At 41.5% G+C, this 17158-nt stretch overlaps 1 protein-coding gene across 1 annotated transcript in view; it reads right to left on the reverse strand.

The window, feature by feature from the left end:
* The window catches only part of TMEM212 (transmembrane protein 212), a 40868-nt gene extending 24017 nt beyond the window's left edge, over positions 1-16851 (reverse strand). The window contains 6 exon segments of the mRNA XM_073230478.1: positions 6675-6787; positions 6790-6935; positions 6937-6994; positions 7972-8012; positions 8014-8027; positions 16693-16851. Coding sequence (XP_073086579.1) covers positions 6675-6787; positions 6790-6935; positions 6937-6994; positions 7972-8012; positions 8014-8027; positions 16693-16851 — 531 coding nt within the window.
* Between the last annotated feature and the right edge of the window lie 307 nt (positions 16852-17158).

Genomic DNA, 17158 nt, shown 5'->3' on the forward strand with positions numbered 1-17158 from the left:
AGGAGGAGCCACAGGGGATGTAAAGCAGGGGAGGAATAAGAGCAGATTCCAACTCTAGAGAGCTCATACCACAGCCTGTGTGGAGGATACTTTTTAAGAAAAACAAGACTGGAAGCAAAGAAGTCTGAGTGAGAGGAGATGGAGGGGCTGACTCAGGGCCATTACTGTCAGGACAGAGAAAGGGGGACACAATGGAGAAATATTTAAGAGGTGCAGTTTTCAGGATCTAGTGATATACTTAGGCGAGTTAAGGATGACTGTAGGTCTTGGACTTGTCCTCAGTGTCATGAGTGCTGGCAACTGAACTGGAAATATAGGAAGAAGAGCAGGTGTCAGGGACAAGGAGATGATCAACTTCATTATGAACATCTTGTGTTTCATGTGTCTTTGGAACACCCATGAGAGTAAGCAGAAAAGAGTCAGATGTAGCGCTCATTAGAGCAGGAGAGGGGGCTGGGCTACTGCAGACTGATTGTGTGAGGCATCACCTCCAAGGGGGTAACTGAATCCAGTAGTTTTTAAGGGGTGAGCAAAGTAAAGGAGCCTTCAGAGGAGACAAAGGAGGGAATCCATGGAGAAGGACAAGCCCCAAAGTAAATGGTGTATGGAAGTCAAAAGGGAGGGGACTTCATAGAGAAAGTGGTTAATAGTTTAAAAGACTGTGAAAAGGTCAAGGAAGATGTGGATTAAAAAGCCCTCTGGGCTTGGCTGTCTATAGGTCATTCATGGGCAACCTCTGCCATGGGAGATTCAACAAAAGAAAAGAAATGAATAAGTTGTTAAATAAATATGGCCTACACTGAAACTTTCTTATAGCCCATGCCTATTAACACTAGGTTTATGATGAACTCAAAGTAAAGCATCATTTGTATCTGATCTGTGACAAACTAAAGCCATGGAGTGTTGAATGGTAAGCTTCAGCACCTCACTGGCTAGAATCCCAGGCAGAAAGCCTCTGATTTCTTCTATTAAGCTCTTAAAATGGCTTTTTATTAATGATGAGATGTGAAACTCTTTTTGCAAATATGCTAAAGTAAGGTCCTTACTTATTCAATAATATAATAATAAGTTTTTAAAAAGACACCCAAGAAGATAATTCTGGTTGGTTTGATAAGACTGATGGAATATTGAGCAAGGAAAGGTGTTCTTCTAAAGTGGGTAAAGTGATCTGTGAATCTGTGTCAACTCTTATGTCTTGTTTGAGTAATATTGCTGGTGTATATTACTTCTTGAGCTAGCATACTAAGGCCATGTGGTGACATATCAGTGTGGCTTCGGACAGATAATATTGTCAAATGGTTTTATTTCAAAATCACAGACTGAGACAGACAGGTATGGAAAGATCTTTGGAGGGGCCAAGCCATGTGGTCCTAGAGATGAGGAAGCTCAAGTCCACAACTACTGGTGTGTGCAGGGGTGAGCTAACTGCTGTCACACCCACGTCCCGCCAGCTCTTAGAGCTCATCTGGGAGAGGAAGTGTCACTGCGGCATTCCTCACCTCCCGTACCCTCCATTGTGTTTCACCTGAATTACTTTCTCTGTTTCTTTCCCTTCTTTCCTGGGGGAGTGGACACAGGCATCCAATCATAGCCATCAAGTATTCTCCTCTTCAATAAAATTTTAAGTATCCAGCCAACATTGCTACCTTCCTAAATGGGTTTGTATTCATGTATTAGCACCATTATAGTCATTTTGAAATATTCACTAGTATAATTCATTTTTATTTGTTGAAAACTGAATTTATATGATTATAGAGAATGAAGGCTTCTGATTTCTACTTGTTTCTGCCCTTTTATGAAACAAAATTTTCTTCTTTGTTTTAAATATATTTGTTTCATTATAACAGTTAAAATTTGTTTAAAAATACATTCATAGTAATAACATTTTAGATTAAGAGTAGGGAACAAGGAAAAATACACCACTAGGAAATTTTATATTAAAAGATTATATTGACTGCATGTCAAAAGGAGAATATCTTGAAGCTCACAATAATGTATGAAGTAAAAATTGGCCAAAAGCAGTTCTCAGATTACTGACTCCTCCCTAACTACTGGTCCCTCTTTGACAAAATACCTAGTTTATTTTAATACATTACAAAAGACACTTTAATCTCATTTCCTCTCTTAGCAAATTGCTATCACCCTTGGCACAGTCCCACTGATGAAATGAAATGAAAATATCCTGGAAAAAATAGTTTCCATTTCTAAAATATGAGTTATTTTTTGCCTGTGAGAATCTAAGTAAGACTGTCCATGAAAAGCATGACTGTGCAAAGTCCCTCAGAGGGTGTAAAACTGGAGGTACACCACCTTGAGATGTGGCGCAGTGGCAAGGAACCTGGCCTCTGGACCCCGGGTGACCTGGGAGCAAATCCTGACTCCACACAGTTGGCCCAGTGTCCTCATCTATGCAATGGGGAGAACGAGCTGACAGGAGGTAAAGTGCCTGACAAATAGTAGCTGCCCAATAAACAGCACCTGCAATTATTCTCCTCTTACCCAGTTTTAGCTCACTATTATTATTCCAGAGAAAATAAAGAGTGAAAAAGAATGGCAGTGCCCTGAATTGAGATTATTTCTCTAGATTCTGATTTTTCTACTGACCAATTTGAGGAGACCATGTAACGGAATTTGTGAGGGAACTGTACAGCGGGTCTTACTGTTGTGTGGCCCTGCTTGAGACTTACTTGAATCTGCCCGAAGGGATTTAGTTCCCAGAAACCCCAGAAAGGCCTTGCTATAGCGAACATGAGGCTTCAGACCTTTAGGATGAGAGTCATAGTTGGATTTGTTTCAAAACACATTTCTGTGGCTAATGATGTAGGTAGGGTATGTCTGCTGGGAGATTTGGAGCCAGTATGTTGCTGCTAATTTGTTTTTTGCTTGGAGGAGGAGGATCCTCCACCCAAATATTCTGTCCCCAGTATGTTTTTGAACTTTATTTAAAGGGCTTACCCATTTTTCAATGCATTGAAACACCCCCCACTGGTCACGTGATAAAGGGGGAAATATTTTCTTTCCCCATTCCCCCTTTCATTAAAGAAAAACAAAACAAAACAAAAAAACCAATCATAACAACAAATAATGCAAGGGAAGCAGATGAAGCCATCCCATTCCGTGGAGGAGGGGCGGCATGGCTGCAGGAGACAGCTGCAGGAGACGGCTGCAGTCTCTGCCGTCCTGACGCTTTCCTTTCCCATCACGTTATTACCGTTGGACCAGGAATGCAGTCAATCTCGGCTATGGTTATTTTGCCTTGAAGTTTCTTGTCTTAATTCTGCATTGTGCTCGTTTGCCCCCTGCACATAGTTCTAAGCTAACAGGATCACTTCAGCCTGTTGTGTGGAGCCACCCAAGCAGGGGCTCTTATTCCTTTGCCAGCTCCTTGCCTTCCCACAAGGCCCTTGACATTGGAAGGGCTCACTGGCTTAGTCACTTAGGTTTACCATATCGAACTACCATAGACTGGGTGGTTTAAACAGCAAATATTTCTCATAGTTCTGGAGGCTGGAAGCCCAAGACCAAGGTGTCAACAGATTCAGTGTCTGGGAAGATCCCTCCTCCTAGTTTGCAGATAGCCACCTTCTTGCTGTATTCTCACACGGTAGAGAAAGAGAGAACTCTGGTCTCTTTCTCTTCTTCTAAGGGCACAAACCCCATCAGGGGGGGCTTCATCTACATGGTCTCATATAAACTTAATGCCTTCCCAAGGCCTCACCTCCTTATGTTATCATAGTGGGGTTTAGGACTTCAGCGTAAGAACTTCGGATACAACACAAACATTCTATCTGTGGTACTCACACAATGCCTTTGGAGTGTTTATCAGCGTCATCAAACCCCCTGTGCCCCTTCCAAACATTTCTCACTGTGGGTTTGGCTGGGTAACAGTTGACTGCCTGCTCACACACCATCACTGTGTCACCTTCAACAGGATGCAATTGACTGTTTGTGTCTCCCTGCACAAATCCATATGTTGGAGCCCTCATCCCCACTATCATGGTATTTGGAGAGGAATCATTTGGGAGGTAACTAAATTTAGATGATGTCATGAGGGTGAGGCTCCATGACGGGATTAGTGCCCTTCTGAGAAGAGGTGACAGAGGGAACTTCTTTCTAAGAGAAGGTATAAGAAAGCCATGTGAGCACAGTGAGTGGCCATCAAGACACAAGAAAGTCCTCACCAAAACACAACTGGCCTGGCACCTTGACCTTGGACTTCCAGCCTCTAGAACTGTGAGGAAAAATGTCTGTTGGTTAAGTCACCCAGTCTGCAGTGTTTTGTACCAGTTGTTGAGGACTGGGACACAAGATGATTTCAATTCTACTAAACTGAAAAGGCACAGAGAGGAAAGAAATAATGAATGTGGTGATTCCTAAGGGGGTGCTTGACTCATTTCTGATGTGTTTTTGAGCTTACAGAGAAAATTCTTAGAAGTGGATATTTTCCATCATAGTATTGACTATTAAATATGGATGTAAAAAAATTTGTTCTACAATACCATTCAGCTACAATTTCCCCCACATCTTCCTTCAACCCATTTTTTTTTCATTTTTACAAACTTTAATAGCTCTTGAGTTTCCTGATATGTACTATATTTACATAAGAAAATTCTAATTTTCAGGCAGACCCTTAAAAGTGCATCTTTTAAAAGCATTGTCAGTGTTTTGTTTATGTATAAAAGAAGTACGCTATTTTAAAAAGTGTATTATAGCTTTTAATAAAATTTTAAAAATATTATTCATCCCTTTTAGTATGCAGGGAATCTAACAACATAACTATACTGGGGTTCATTAATTGTAGAATCACTATGTAGAATGTTGCAACCCAATAAACGATCCACCTTTCCTTCTAAGAAAGTTGTGTGTTTTCTAGATTTTGATAAAGAACACATTTATTTCATCACAGGAAATTGTGCCAAATATAGCTGAGGTTTCTACATGGTAGCAGAGCTTTGCTCAAGCTGCCTGTGCTGCCTGTGGGCTCAGGGCAGTGGTGTATTAATTCATACAGAACATCATATCCCAGTATGTGAGCTATGAATCCTTGCTAATGAAACATGCTCTGCCACCATTATGGAATAAGTGGTGTCAAGTCATCTAAAAACTCTCACCAAAGACATACTGCTTATTCAATTTATCAACAGCACGTATCCAAACTAGTACAGCATTTGATGTAGGTGGAAAACTTATTCTATTCATGAGAGAATCTTATGCTTGGAAAAGAATTTTCATCAGAACCTCTTGTAGCTCTTTAAAAATGCACACTCCCAGCCTCCCACCCCAGAGTTTCTGACATAGTAGGAATGGGCCAACATAGGATATAGAAATCTTGTTTAACAAAAACCGTGGGTGATTCTGATGTCGTTGATCCACTTTGAGAAACATGCTGTAGTTGGGATGGGTTCTATTCCTAGTTTATAAATCATATACCAAGAAACTGTGTTCTGAGCAGGCTAGGCAGAGGCAAAACTCTGAAGCTGGAAACCCTGCTCTGTTTTCAATTAATGTTCTCTCTCCAAGCCCTTTAGTTGGCCTCACTATTGGGTTTCCATCGGTCTGGCTTACCAAGCTATGCATATATTTTTCACCCTTTTCTCCCTGCCCTCCACCCTATGTTAACCTAGATGCTCTGGGTGTCATGTCTAAGATGAAAGTCAGATGTCTAATTAACTATCTGTGCTGAGGGGTTATGACTGCCAGTGATGTAATGTGTGGTTCCTCCAGGCATATATTCCTTTTAACAAAAGGTTCTAGGAAGTTGGGATGTCCTCCACAAGGAAGCAATCTCAAATACTAAACTTCTAGATACCCTGGTAGTACAGCAGGGGAGGTCATTTTAGTCTGCCTGCCTCAGCTCTCAGCAGGCCTCCTTCTGAAATCAACTCTGTTCCTAGGAATGTACAAGATTACTGTTGCAGCCTTATGCAGAAGTTGAAGAGGACGCGACTGACCACAAAGCCATTGAGAATGCCAGATTTTTGTCTTCCAGCTTTGCTGGTTGTTTGAATCAAACTGGAAAAGAAGTGGGCCAACCACAACCCAAATTCACCTGACCCTTATATAATACTAACTGAAATCAGAAAGCCAGTGTAAGAGTCTGCAGTGGGAAATACCCCTTTCCAGAGGGAGGTTGTCAGCCCACAAAGGAGTGACCCGGTATCAGAAATCTGTGCTGTTCTCCCAGTGAACCTGCTCCAATCCTCCTGGAGGCCAGAGCCATGTGTCTAAATGGTCCAGCAGAGGAAAGGGTACAGAGTGGGTGGTGAGGGCACCCAGATAAATCTGGCCTGATTAAGATAAGTAGCTCTGGGTTCTGAATCTGGTCCTACTACTCATTAGCTGTCTGACCTTGGGCAAGTTTATATGTGCTTTAGCCTCAGTTTACCATCTGTAAAATGGGAAGCACACTGACACATAGTAAATACTGAGTTCATATTTCTATCACTACCATATCATTAATGTTGTATCAGCCCTCCTGGGAAATTTTAGAATGCTAAATTTGATGCTGCTGGCATACATCAACATCTCTACTAGGGCAGGAGTAGAAAGAGTAGGGGAATTTGGTTATACAAGACACAGTAATAAATAAGGCAGATTATGTATTAATATTCTAGACTTTTCATTTTAGCATTCAGGGGAGAACAAGAACTGGCTCCCTCTTTCTGGAGACTTACATTTATGTGTCCATTCTAGATGAGCCGCACAGAAAGCTTGCTGAGCATTGTCAGGCACACACAGAACACAGCAAAACTCAGGCACAGGCCAAAGGCCAGAAGTGCCAGGTGGACTCTTCACAGTGCAGTGGGTCCCCACAAACTGGTGGGAATTTTGCATATGGAAACGGAAAGGCAACTGCATAACCAAGGTAATTGGTCCCCATAGTTCCTAAGAATGAGTGGAAGCAGTACGGGCTGAGAAGGCCAGATTCCAAGCCATGCAAACTGAAGTAGGCATCCCGTAATGCTCAGAACCAAGAAGGTGAAGCCAGCTTCCCACAGAAAATAAAACAGAAGAGTAAACTGTTAAAGAATAAATTGTTACTTTGGGAACTAAATTTTTCAAAAGCTTTTTAGTGATATGAAGAACGAGATGCTGGGCGTTAACCTCTGGGAAGTGACGGAGAAACGGGTTACAACTTTCTCTTCAGGCCCTTTTGTCCTCTTCGATCCACACAAGGAGAATAACATCAGCCAACTGGGCAGAAATGAAATCCATTCCATTCGACAAAAGTTTATTTATTCACCTCTTATCATGTGTGGAGAACCAGTCTGGACTGGGAAAAAACAAAGATGAGAAAAGGGAATTCCGGCCTTAGTCCAGGGCCTTGCTAATCAGGGTGTGGCCCATGGTCCAGCAGCGCTGACTCCCCTGGGGGCTTGTTAGAAATGCAGGCTCTCAGGCCTTACCCAGATCTGCAGCGTCAGAATGTGCACTTTAGCCAGGTGAGGTCACACCTGCGTTTAAGCCTGAGGGGCCTTGGGGTAGCCATGGGAAGACCTATAACCAGATCAAGGGAGCCTTCATGGGATTAGAGCCATGGGATTACTTGGCTCTGTACTGCTGAAATGCAAGATATCACAGACAACTCATTCTTTTTTAGGGGGAGTGGTAGCAAGGAGATTCAAGGGAGACTTCAGATTGAAGAGTTGAGACTTGAGAATATGCTATTAAGAACAGAGGAACCCATCGATCCATTTCTTCAAAGTGAAATTTAGGAGCACTCACACTGGTTCTGTCCTCCCCAAGTTTCAATACGTAAATACCTGCGAGAAGTACAGGAACTTGTAGAAAATGTTTTGAGCAGGAATCAGATGAACATCATTCATTTAAAACATAGTTGATTGCCAAAATCCATTTTAGAGTAAGGCATCAGTTAGAATTCAGTTATAATCGGAAATCACATTCTCTATGTTCCATCCTGAACTGGCAGAGATTTGACCTTCAAACCCACTCTACCTTCCTATGTGTTTACCAGGTATCTCTGGGTCCACTAGCTGTGAGCCGACAGAAGTACCAGTAGTGATGGCCTGTGAAAGGAAAATGGAGAAATAATATCCATGACAGAAGATACCTCCGCAGAGTTCAACCTGTCTCACAGTTTGACAACTTTTTCACAAATTAGAAGCAACAGCAAATGGCTAAATGGATTTATGGCTCTGATCTCCTCTTCATCCGTGATGCCAATGAGAAAAAGAAGCCATAGGGGTCACAAAGATGTGATTCATACAAGCTCAATTTTTGATTTTCTGTGTTGCCATGACAATTATAACCTTCCCTACTTCAAAGTGTCACTACAATAAAGGCTTGGCTTTATAACCTTTGCCATATGTTTTATTTTGACTAATTGTCTATTGTTCATCTTTCTCACAAATTGCTAAAATTCTAAGTGGGAGGCCCTGGAGTGGAAATGTGTCACAGAACCCTGAAAACCCTCTGGCAGCAGTATTATTTTACAATTTGCTTTCTTTAGAGATTCTGCAGCCTCAGCCTGCTGGTGGGATACAAATGGCGATCCTTGTTTGTTTCTCAAGTAACAAAGATTATCATTAGAATGAATGTGTGAAGGGCCAATTATTGGTCTGGGTGCAGTGGTGTCCAGCTTCTCAAAAGAGGGTTCTTTACAGTCTCTGCAGACCAGAAAACACCCCCAAGTGTGGAGCGAAAATAGTTAAAGGAGGGAAGGGTGACACAGAATGGAGGAATAGATAATGAAAAAAAAATTGGGGGCTCATCTTTGATTTGGTACTGGGTCTGATGAAGGAGACTTTTGTGGTCATTGAGCCTGTAAATTACTTATTCCCAGCCCATAAATCATGTGTTCGTGATCAAGGAATATTTTGAGGTTGACCAGGGAGAGAGATGTGCCTGAAACAAGATACAGAATGAGGACAGGACTAAAAATAGTTACAATTTAGGTTTTTGAGAGAGAAATAAACATGACTGTCTATATAGTAGCAACAAATTTAAGGAAATAATCAGAGCTTTGACCAATACAGTTTTGTGGTTTTGCTGCCTTTCTGGCTCCGGATTTGACCTATTTATTGTTTTGAGACCTAGCTTTTCATTTTCCTGGCATATTTTATTTTGAATATTGGACTTACAGCATTTGAGAGAGAGGTGGGAGAAGCACACCCTTGTAAACTCACACCGAACTTCTCATGTAGCTAAGCCTGAAATTCCAGACGTGGCATCGCCGCCATACCGTAAAACTCCCATGGATAAAAACAGAACCATCTGTAGTTAAAGGTGGCTGGCTTGATTCTGCAGGAGGAGTTTCCAAGGGACCATGTGGAGGGTGAGCCAGCATAAATAGTACCACAAAACAGGAGAATTATTAAGAGCAACTGTGACACTGGTGTGAAGCTTGGGGCCAGTCTGTGCTTTCAGCGGCAAGGCGCTCAACTGACAGGTCACTTCTCTGTGAGACACTGAAGCGAACTCGATAAAAGCAAAGGAGCCGTCTCTCTGCTGGTTTAACTCCAAGCAGACAGCTGACATTATCAGATGCTGAGATTTCAGGTTGCCTTAACTACTTTGGCATGAACCGTTTCTTTCCTTTCAAAAGTTGAAAAATGCTACAGAATTGAAGTTGCCTGTTATTTCTGTTGTAGCTGCCAGCTTGAATATGGCTTTGTTTACACAAAACTTTGAAAAAGATCTTTCATGGAAGGGGCTGACATATGAATGCCACTCAGTAACTTGTTAAATTCACCCTGGGGACGGTGCCTCACCCAGCTTTACTGGTGCCCCCTGGCTGCACATGGTAGAGGGTCAGCCTTCACCTTTTCTTGATTTCATTCTTTTTTCCAAGTTCTATGTTTAGAGATAGAAAAGGAACACAACTTTTAAAAAAGGAAGAGATTTGAGGGTAAAGAAAAGAAGTCAAGTGGGAAAAGGAAATGTGAGGGCTCCTGAGAGGTGAGAAGTCGGGCAAGAAGGCAGTCAGGCTGCTAGAAGGACGGAGCAGGCTGGGCCTGGGGAGGCTGTGGGAACAGAGGAGACCTAGCGCATCCAGGCGCATCCTGTGTTCTCCCTTAGCTCCTCTGACAAGCCATTGGCTTGCTCTGTGGGCGGTTCCAGGAACAGCTTGGGGTTTGCAGCAGTTGCTGCTGATACTCTAACTACATGAAAACTGTGATCCTCCCACTCAATCTCTAATTTGCCCAAGTAAAGGATCCAGTTTCCAGAAGCAGATGAATTGAAGGAAGCAGGGGAGAGTCACAACAGAAATAGAAACTTTTAGAGGAATCATTTTAATATGGGATCCGGTTTTCCCCAAGGTGACTCATTTATTCACTTAAACAAACATCTATTGTGGTTCTACTCCAAACAAGGGTTCTGATCGGCACAATGCAAGTAGGATGTTGATAATAACAGTTAACACTTACTGAGTCCTTACTCTATGCCAGGCACTATATTGAACACTTTATGTGCGTTAACTCATTTAATTCTCATAATGGCCCTATATGTAGATCTTCTTTTTAAGTGAGACTCAGAGAAGCTACCTGTTAATCCCTCTCCTCCGACACCAAATGCAATGGTGCACTTTTTCCTTACATATATGTATAACAGTAACAATATTATACACAGCAGTAATACTAGTATAACTCTATTTGGGTTCCCAGACCAAATTCCAATGTGTGTAAGTATATGGGAGGGAGGTCTTCCCACACATACTAACACCAAGCAATTCTCAAACACCAGCAACAGGTCCGAGAACTCAACTCAATTCTGATGCTATCTGCTCAGACACAGACAGCACCAGATTCCCCAGGTTAAGGGCTCTGTCCTACAAGACTGCCCTCCAGTTGGTAGCCGCAAGCCCCAGGCAACTAGTTACCTATGCATCTGACCCACAAACTGGCGGTTCCCACAACATCTTCCTTAGGTTTGATTAATTTGCTAGAGCAGATCTCAGAACTCAGGAGAACACTTACATTTACTATTTTAATAAAGGATACCATAAAGGATACAAGTTAACAGCCAGATGAAGAGAGACACAGGGCAAGGTCCCAAATAAAGGAGCTTCTATCCTCATAGAGCTTGGGGCCTGTTGGGGCATTCTGGTTCCCCAAGCATAGAGGTCTCCCTGACTGACAAGCAGGATCCAACCAAGCACAGCAGAGAGTGGCAAGCTCTTCTCAGGGGTTTTGTGAAGGCTTCATTGCATAGTCATGATGAACTAAATTATTGGCCATTGGCTGATTCAGCCTCCAGTCCCTGTCCTTGAGTGGGGGTCCAAAAATCTCTCATTAACATGACAAAACACCCACTTCACCTTTAAGACTGCAGTGTTTTCAGGAATTGTGGATGAAGACCAAACATACCTGGGAAATACGTATTTGGTCATATAAATGACCAAATATATATTTGTTATAACTCATTATATCACACTACCTAAGATGAACAAGCTCACCAAATAATAATTATACAAATAATGGTTCCAATGCTCAATGGAATTTACAGTCCAGATGTAAAAGTAATGTGCATATAAAAAGGTCCACAAAATCAGGCAAGAAGAGTGAATGCTTTCTGTGTGAGAAGAACTCAGTAACAAGATGCTACTTGTATGGTAGGGGAAGCAACAACTGATGGAGTCGCCTTGGGGAAAACAGGATCTGACATGGGTTTGAAGGATGGAGGTGATTTCATTGGGAGACGCCAGAGAGTGGAGCAGCCCAGGCAGCTGGAGCAGGTGTGCAGAAGCAAGGAGGTGACAGGCACGCTTGGGGAACAGAGAGAGGAGTCCAGACAGATGAGAGAATGTGTTCTGGGTGGAGAAGAGTTAGGAAATAGGGCTTGAAAGCAGCATGAAGCCAGGTTGAGGAGGATCTCAAAATTCAGGATAACATCCCTGGACTTTGGATAATGAGGCAAGAGTAAAGGTTTTTGAAGAAGGAGCTAGACCAGCACATGAGAGCTTTAGAAAGGTGAGCCTGTTGCTGTGTGCAGGCTTGATGGGAAGGGAGATGGGCCTACAGGTCTCTGCAGGGCCTTGGCCTCCAAACTTTTCTTTTTAACCTTTACGCACAACAAGAAATATATTTTACATCATGACCTAGTTATAAATATTTTAACATCTAACCAAAAGACTAAAACCCTTGTTATGTGTGATACACTCTAATATTCTCTATTGTATTTTATTCATGTTTTACAAATGTTGCTGTCCCCAGTAGATTGATTTTTATAACAGATTCCCACAGTTCAGCTATCAGAGTTACCTAGACATAAAACTTTGGGAAGTGGTGAGGAGTTGTGAGAGTGCACGAGAATGAAGAGGAAGGAATGCTTAGGGATATGTGTCATAGGAAAAATAAAAGTTCCTTAGCAACTGGCTGGATGTGGTGGGGGAGTGGGCAGGGCTGGGTGGGTTTAGGGCACTGCTGCCCAAAGCAGGGGCCTGGAGCCAGCAGCCCAGGCATCCCTTGGGAGCTTGGTAGGCACGCAGCATCTCAGGTCTCAGCCACCAGCACAGACATCCCTTGGGACCTTGGCAGACATGCAGAATCTCAGGACTCGTGCCGTATTTACTGAATCAGAATCTGCATTTTAAGAAGATCTCCAGGTGGTTTGTATTCACATTACAACTTGAGAAGCACTAGTCTGTAGGAAAAGTTTGTGTCATATGTTACTCCAAGGTTTAAAATTGGATTCAAAGTCAAGAAAGTCAGAAAAAATCATTGCTTTTGGTGGTGAGATGATTAACTTTTTGGTATAAACTGAGCTTAAAGAAATTCAGGATATCTAAGTGGAAAACTGACTGGCAGGTGGTTGGCAATCACAGGACTGTTGAAGCTGTGAGAGACTTGAACAAATGTGCAATCAAGTCCTTTCTCTAACAGAGGAGGAAACTGGGGTTTGCAAGATTTCAGCCAGCCTTACCTTTCTCCCAGGTTCCTGTCTCCAAGCAAGGCTGTGGTTGTGGCCTTAACACTGCAGATCACACTGGCCAAGTTCCTGGATTTGCCAAGCCAGCTTGTCCAAGATTAGAGTAGAGCTCAGTCCTACAGGCACCATGATCTACTTCCTGCATACTTTCTAGCAGCTGATGCCTTTAAATAACCTAGTTCAGAAATTCTAGGAAAATTGTTTACTGTGTGGCTGTCAGAGTAAAGCTAATAGAGTATAAGGACCAATATATGTGAAGCACGTAGAGAACCTTGAATGAAAGGCACTGAACCAATAAAAACTACTGTGTCAATAGTAAAAATCTATTTCTTACAAGTCTCAAAAGAGATAGGAAGTCATTTGCAAAAGGAAATGCCAATATGATTGAAAGATAGAAATTATCTTTCCACCAAAGGAAGAGACATTTTGCAAGCAAGTTGAGAAGTGACTGGCAAGGAGGTTGTGGCCCTCACAAAACCCCTGAGAAGTCAGAGAACTTTTGAAGATGACCCTGATCAGACAGACTGTGGTTCACTCGGAAACTCACTAAGAAAAAAAAATCATATTGTTCCAAATTTAGATATTATGAAACAGTGACACTCTTATTGCTCTCTTTTTTCCCCCTGCTTTAGTATAAATACCAGCTTGACCTTTAGTCCTTGCAACCTAATCAGACTTCAACTGTGTAAGAAATTCTATACCTCCAAAATGGACAGCATAGGACTCATTCACATTCAACTATATTTATTAAACACTCTATTCCAAGTGCTGGAGGTAAGGCAGTAAAGAAGATAGAAAAAAAAATCTCTGCCCTTGTACATTATACAGTTGGTGGAGAAGAAACAAACAAATGCTAAATAAATAAATTTTTATTTAATATATTAGATGGTGATAATGGTGGTGAGGGCTGTGGGGAAAATAGAAAGGGTATGAGAGATTGGGAATACCAGTTGTGGGGGAGGTTTGCAATTTTAAATAGGGTGATGAGGGAAGGCATCAGTGAAAGTGACATTTCTTCAAAGATTTAGAGGAGGCTAGGGAATGAGCCAGGTGTGTGAAGAGGCTTCAGGCAAACTATAAGCAGCACAAAGGTCCTGAGGCAGAAACACACCTTGAAAACAACAAGAAACCAGTGTGATGGGAAAGAAATTAGCTAAGGGAAGAATGGTGGGAAATGGGGTATAGGATGGAAGGATGATGGCAAGATGAGAGCAGATGGCAAGGGGTTAGAAACAAAGGGTTTGGACAGAGAGTAGGATGCTGATGAGATTCAGGGCAGGCCCCCTCCCCCAAAATATATCACTTCAGTATATTGATTATTTTGAATTAAAGTTACTGAGGAAACAGCTTGTGCAAGAAGGGCCCCCTGGCCCCCTCTGTTCACCTCTGAAAGCAGGAAGTAAATTCCCCATGTGAAGGGTTTCCTCCACCTTCACCTGCAGGGTAGAAGGCATCCTTATTGCCAGAGTTGGGGAATTCAGGGCTGAGAAGGCTGTACAAGCAAATACTGTTATTTCTTCATTAATTTGCTACTCTTGTCAACTCTTCACAAATTTATCATTGTTTTGCTTGAACAATATAAAAACTTCCAGCTTTGGTCACTTCTTCTGAGTGTCATATTTTTCTGAGCTCCTGTATATACGAAATTAAAATTTTTTTTCCTGTTTATCTGTGTTATGTCAATGTAATTATTAGGCCAGCCATAGAACCTAGAAAGGAAGAGGGGGGAAATTTTTCCTCCCCTACAAAATAAATGAAAGGCATGCATTAATTAGCAAGTGTGTAAGGCTTCAAAACTGGCAAAGTTTTTACAATCTTTGTTCAAATTGTGTTCACTCTTACTGAGCATCAGAGGGTTATACGATTTCACATGGGCTCTCTTTACCTGTGAAATTCCTCATTTTATAGGCAAAGTCAATGAAGAACTGGCTGAGTGAGGGTCCCGCTCTTGACCACAGATCAAGGATGTCAAAGTCACTATTTAAACACAGGCCCCACCTCCCAAAGTCCTACCTCTCTGACTCCACTTCCCCATTCTGCCGCTCTCAAAATCAAATAGCCACCAACTAGCTACCTGCTGGAGACAGGTCATATCATTTCTCTGAGCCTAACTGACAAAACAGATATTTGGTGTAGAAAAAGTGTATACTCAATAATTTGTGATCATAATCAAATCACCAATATCTGTTTAATGCATTATGATAGACTCTGCAGTGACAGGTGACGAATTACGAGAAAGGGATGCCAGGTTGGACTCTAATCATGATTTTGTTAAACTTTGGGTCAGTTGTGCAGTCAGAATTTTTAAAAAATTAAATAGAGTAGAAAATAGCATTCATTTCACACAGAAGCCTAAGCATTGTTTAGTGAAACTTTTATTGTATAGATCCAGCTATATGTATATATCAATATCTATTGAACTAGGGAGAAATATGTAGATGTACTTATGTACATTCCAGTCCCAGTGTAAAATGTTTCTCTTACTCTAGGTCATCAACAAAAGTTTGGAAGCTGCTTGAGTAAGTGTAACTGCCATCTGTGCCTTCAAGTGGATGTTTTAACAAATACTTCTTTGAGTGAACATATAATTTGAGGTAGAAGATGGGGAATAGAGCAGATGGTCAAGACTGGGGTGGTAGATGTAAAAGAATGTATAAAAATACAAAAAGAAAAGAGAAAACGCCATCAAATAGTTTTCTCACTTAGTTCTACAGTCTCTGCATCCCGCTCTACCTAATCGGTACACCATCATTAAACCCACTTGACTGAGTTCCTTTAAAATGGAGAATCTACTTTATTTTCCATTGTAACTCAAGCACATAGCAGGCTATCAAGGCACATTTATTTAATAAATAGGCAATATTACATTTCCTAGGGTCTCACTGTTAGGTGATACCCAGTTAAAGTTTGAATTTTTTTTTTCAAGACTTAAAATGTTGCTGCTCCAAAGACTGGCTGCGTTTTAAGAAAACTCCTTAAAATCAAAGTCTTCAAGATAGAATTCTCTAGTCTCCAGTGTGAATGTCAGGCATCATGGGAAACAATGAGAGAAGGATTGCCTCACCTGTGGGACTCTGTAACTCCTCTTAAACCATACCACAACGGAAGACGCCTATTCATAAGGCTAGATGTGCTCCTATCCTTGACCCAGGAAGCTGAGGTACCAATCAGATCCTTCCTCTCACGGTTGTGCAGTGAGCAGGCATTGAGCACCTACTTGGTGCACACTTGTGCTTGGCACATGCACATTTTCCTAGTGAACTATGAAGCTATGTAGTCCATCATCCAGCTTCTTGAATTATTTTCAGTCCAAAGAGTTGTGTGCAAAGAAAAAGGTGGGAGAACTAAGATTTGGGCTTGCAAATCTTTGGGTCATGTAGACACACCTCCGTGTTTCTAATTAAAGCGTTCATCGGAAAATTACTTTACTTTGTTCTCCATTTTTAAATTATTTTTCATGGCTTACAGATTTTTTTCTAAATTTAAATTTCAAAAAATAGATCCTAATTTCCTAGATTATCAAGGAGAGAAGATTAAACTCAAAGAACTTTTAAAGAATTTCTTGAATAGTATTTCATTATAATATACATGGTATACAATATAGGTGATAAAATGACATTAGGAAAAATCCTATATTTAAGAGGTAACTAATACAAGTTAATGTTCTAAGGTAAATTCTGGTCTTTGGAAGAATTTTGACATCTTTATTTGTGGGAAAACTGAACAAGGACACTCTATTCTGTTTCCTCTTTCCCTCCCTCCTTCCTTTATTCTCTCAATGTATGTAATAAAATATTTTCCTACCAAAGCTCCATTCCAAATGGGACAAGCAATCCAGACACTCCATCCAGTGAACCAAAGCTTGTAAGAAAAGACTGGGAAAAAAGCAGCAACTCCAGAGAATACAGTAAGAGCCGCCAGAGAAGCCAGAATCTAGCCAGCAGCCTGGGAGAAGCTCCGCATTCCCCTCTAGGACTTGGGTCCTCCATCTCAAAGATATTTTGTTGCCAAAACACAAGGCTATGTCTGGCCTCAATAAACTGAGGTTTCTTAGAGACAGTAGCCATGACACATGTGGACTGTTGATCTGCTTGGAAACAAACTTCTGTTTGTTTCAACAAAGATAATAAAATGTAATGAAATAATCCTTAACACAAATTTGAGACTATAAATTCTAACTCTAGTTTACTTCAGAGAGAGAGAGAAATCACTCCTCATTTGGGGTGACTGCCTTTATTCCCTTCATTCTGTCCTGTCCTGGGGAGTGACC

Source organism: Manis javanica, chromosome 3, assembly GCF_040802235.1.
Source record: "Manis javanica isolate MJ-LG chromosome 3, MJ_LKY, whole genome shotgun sequence".
NCBI lineage: Eukaryota > Metazoa > Chordata > Mammalia > Pholidota > Manidae > Manis > Manis javanica.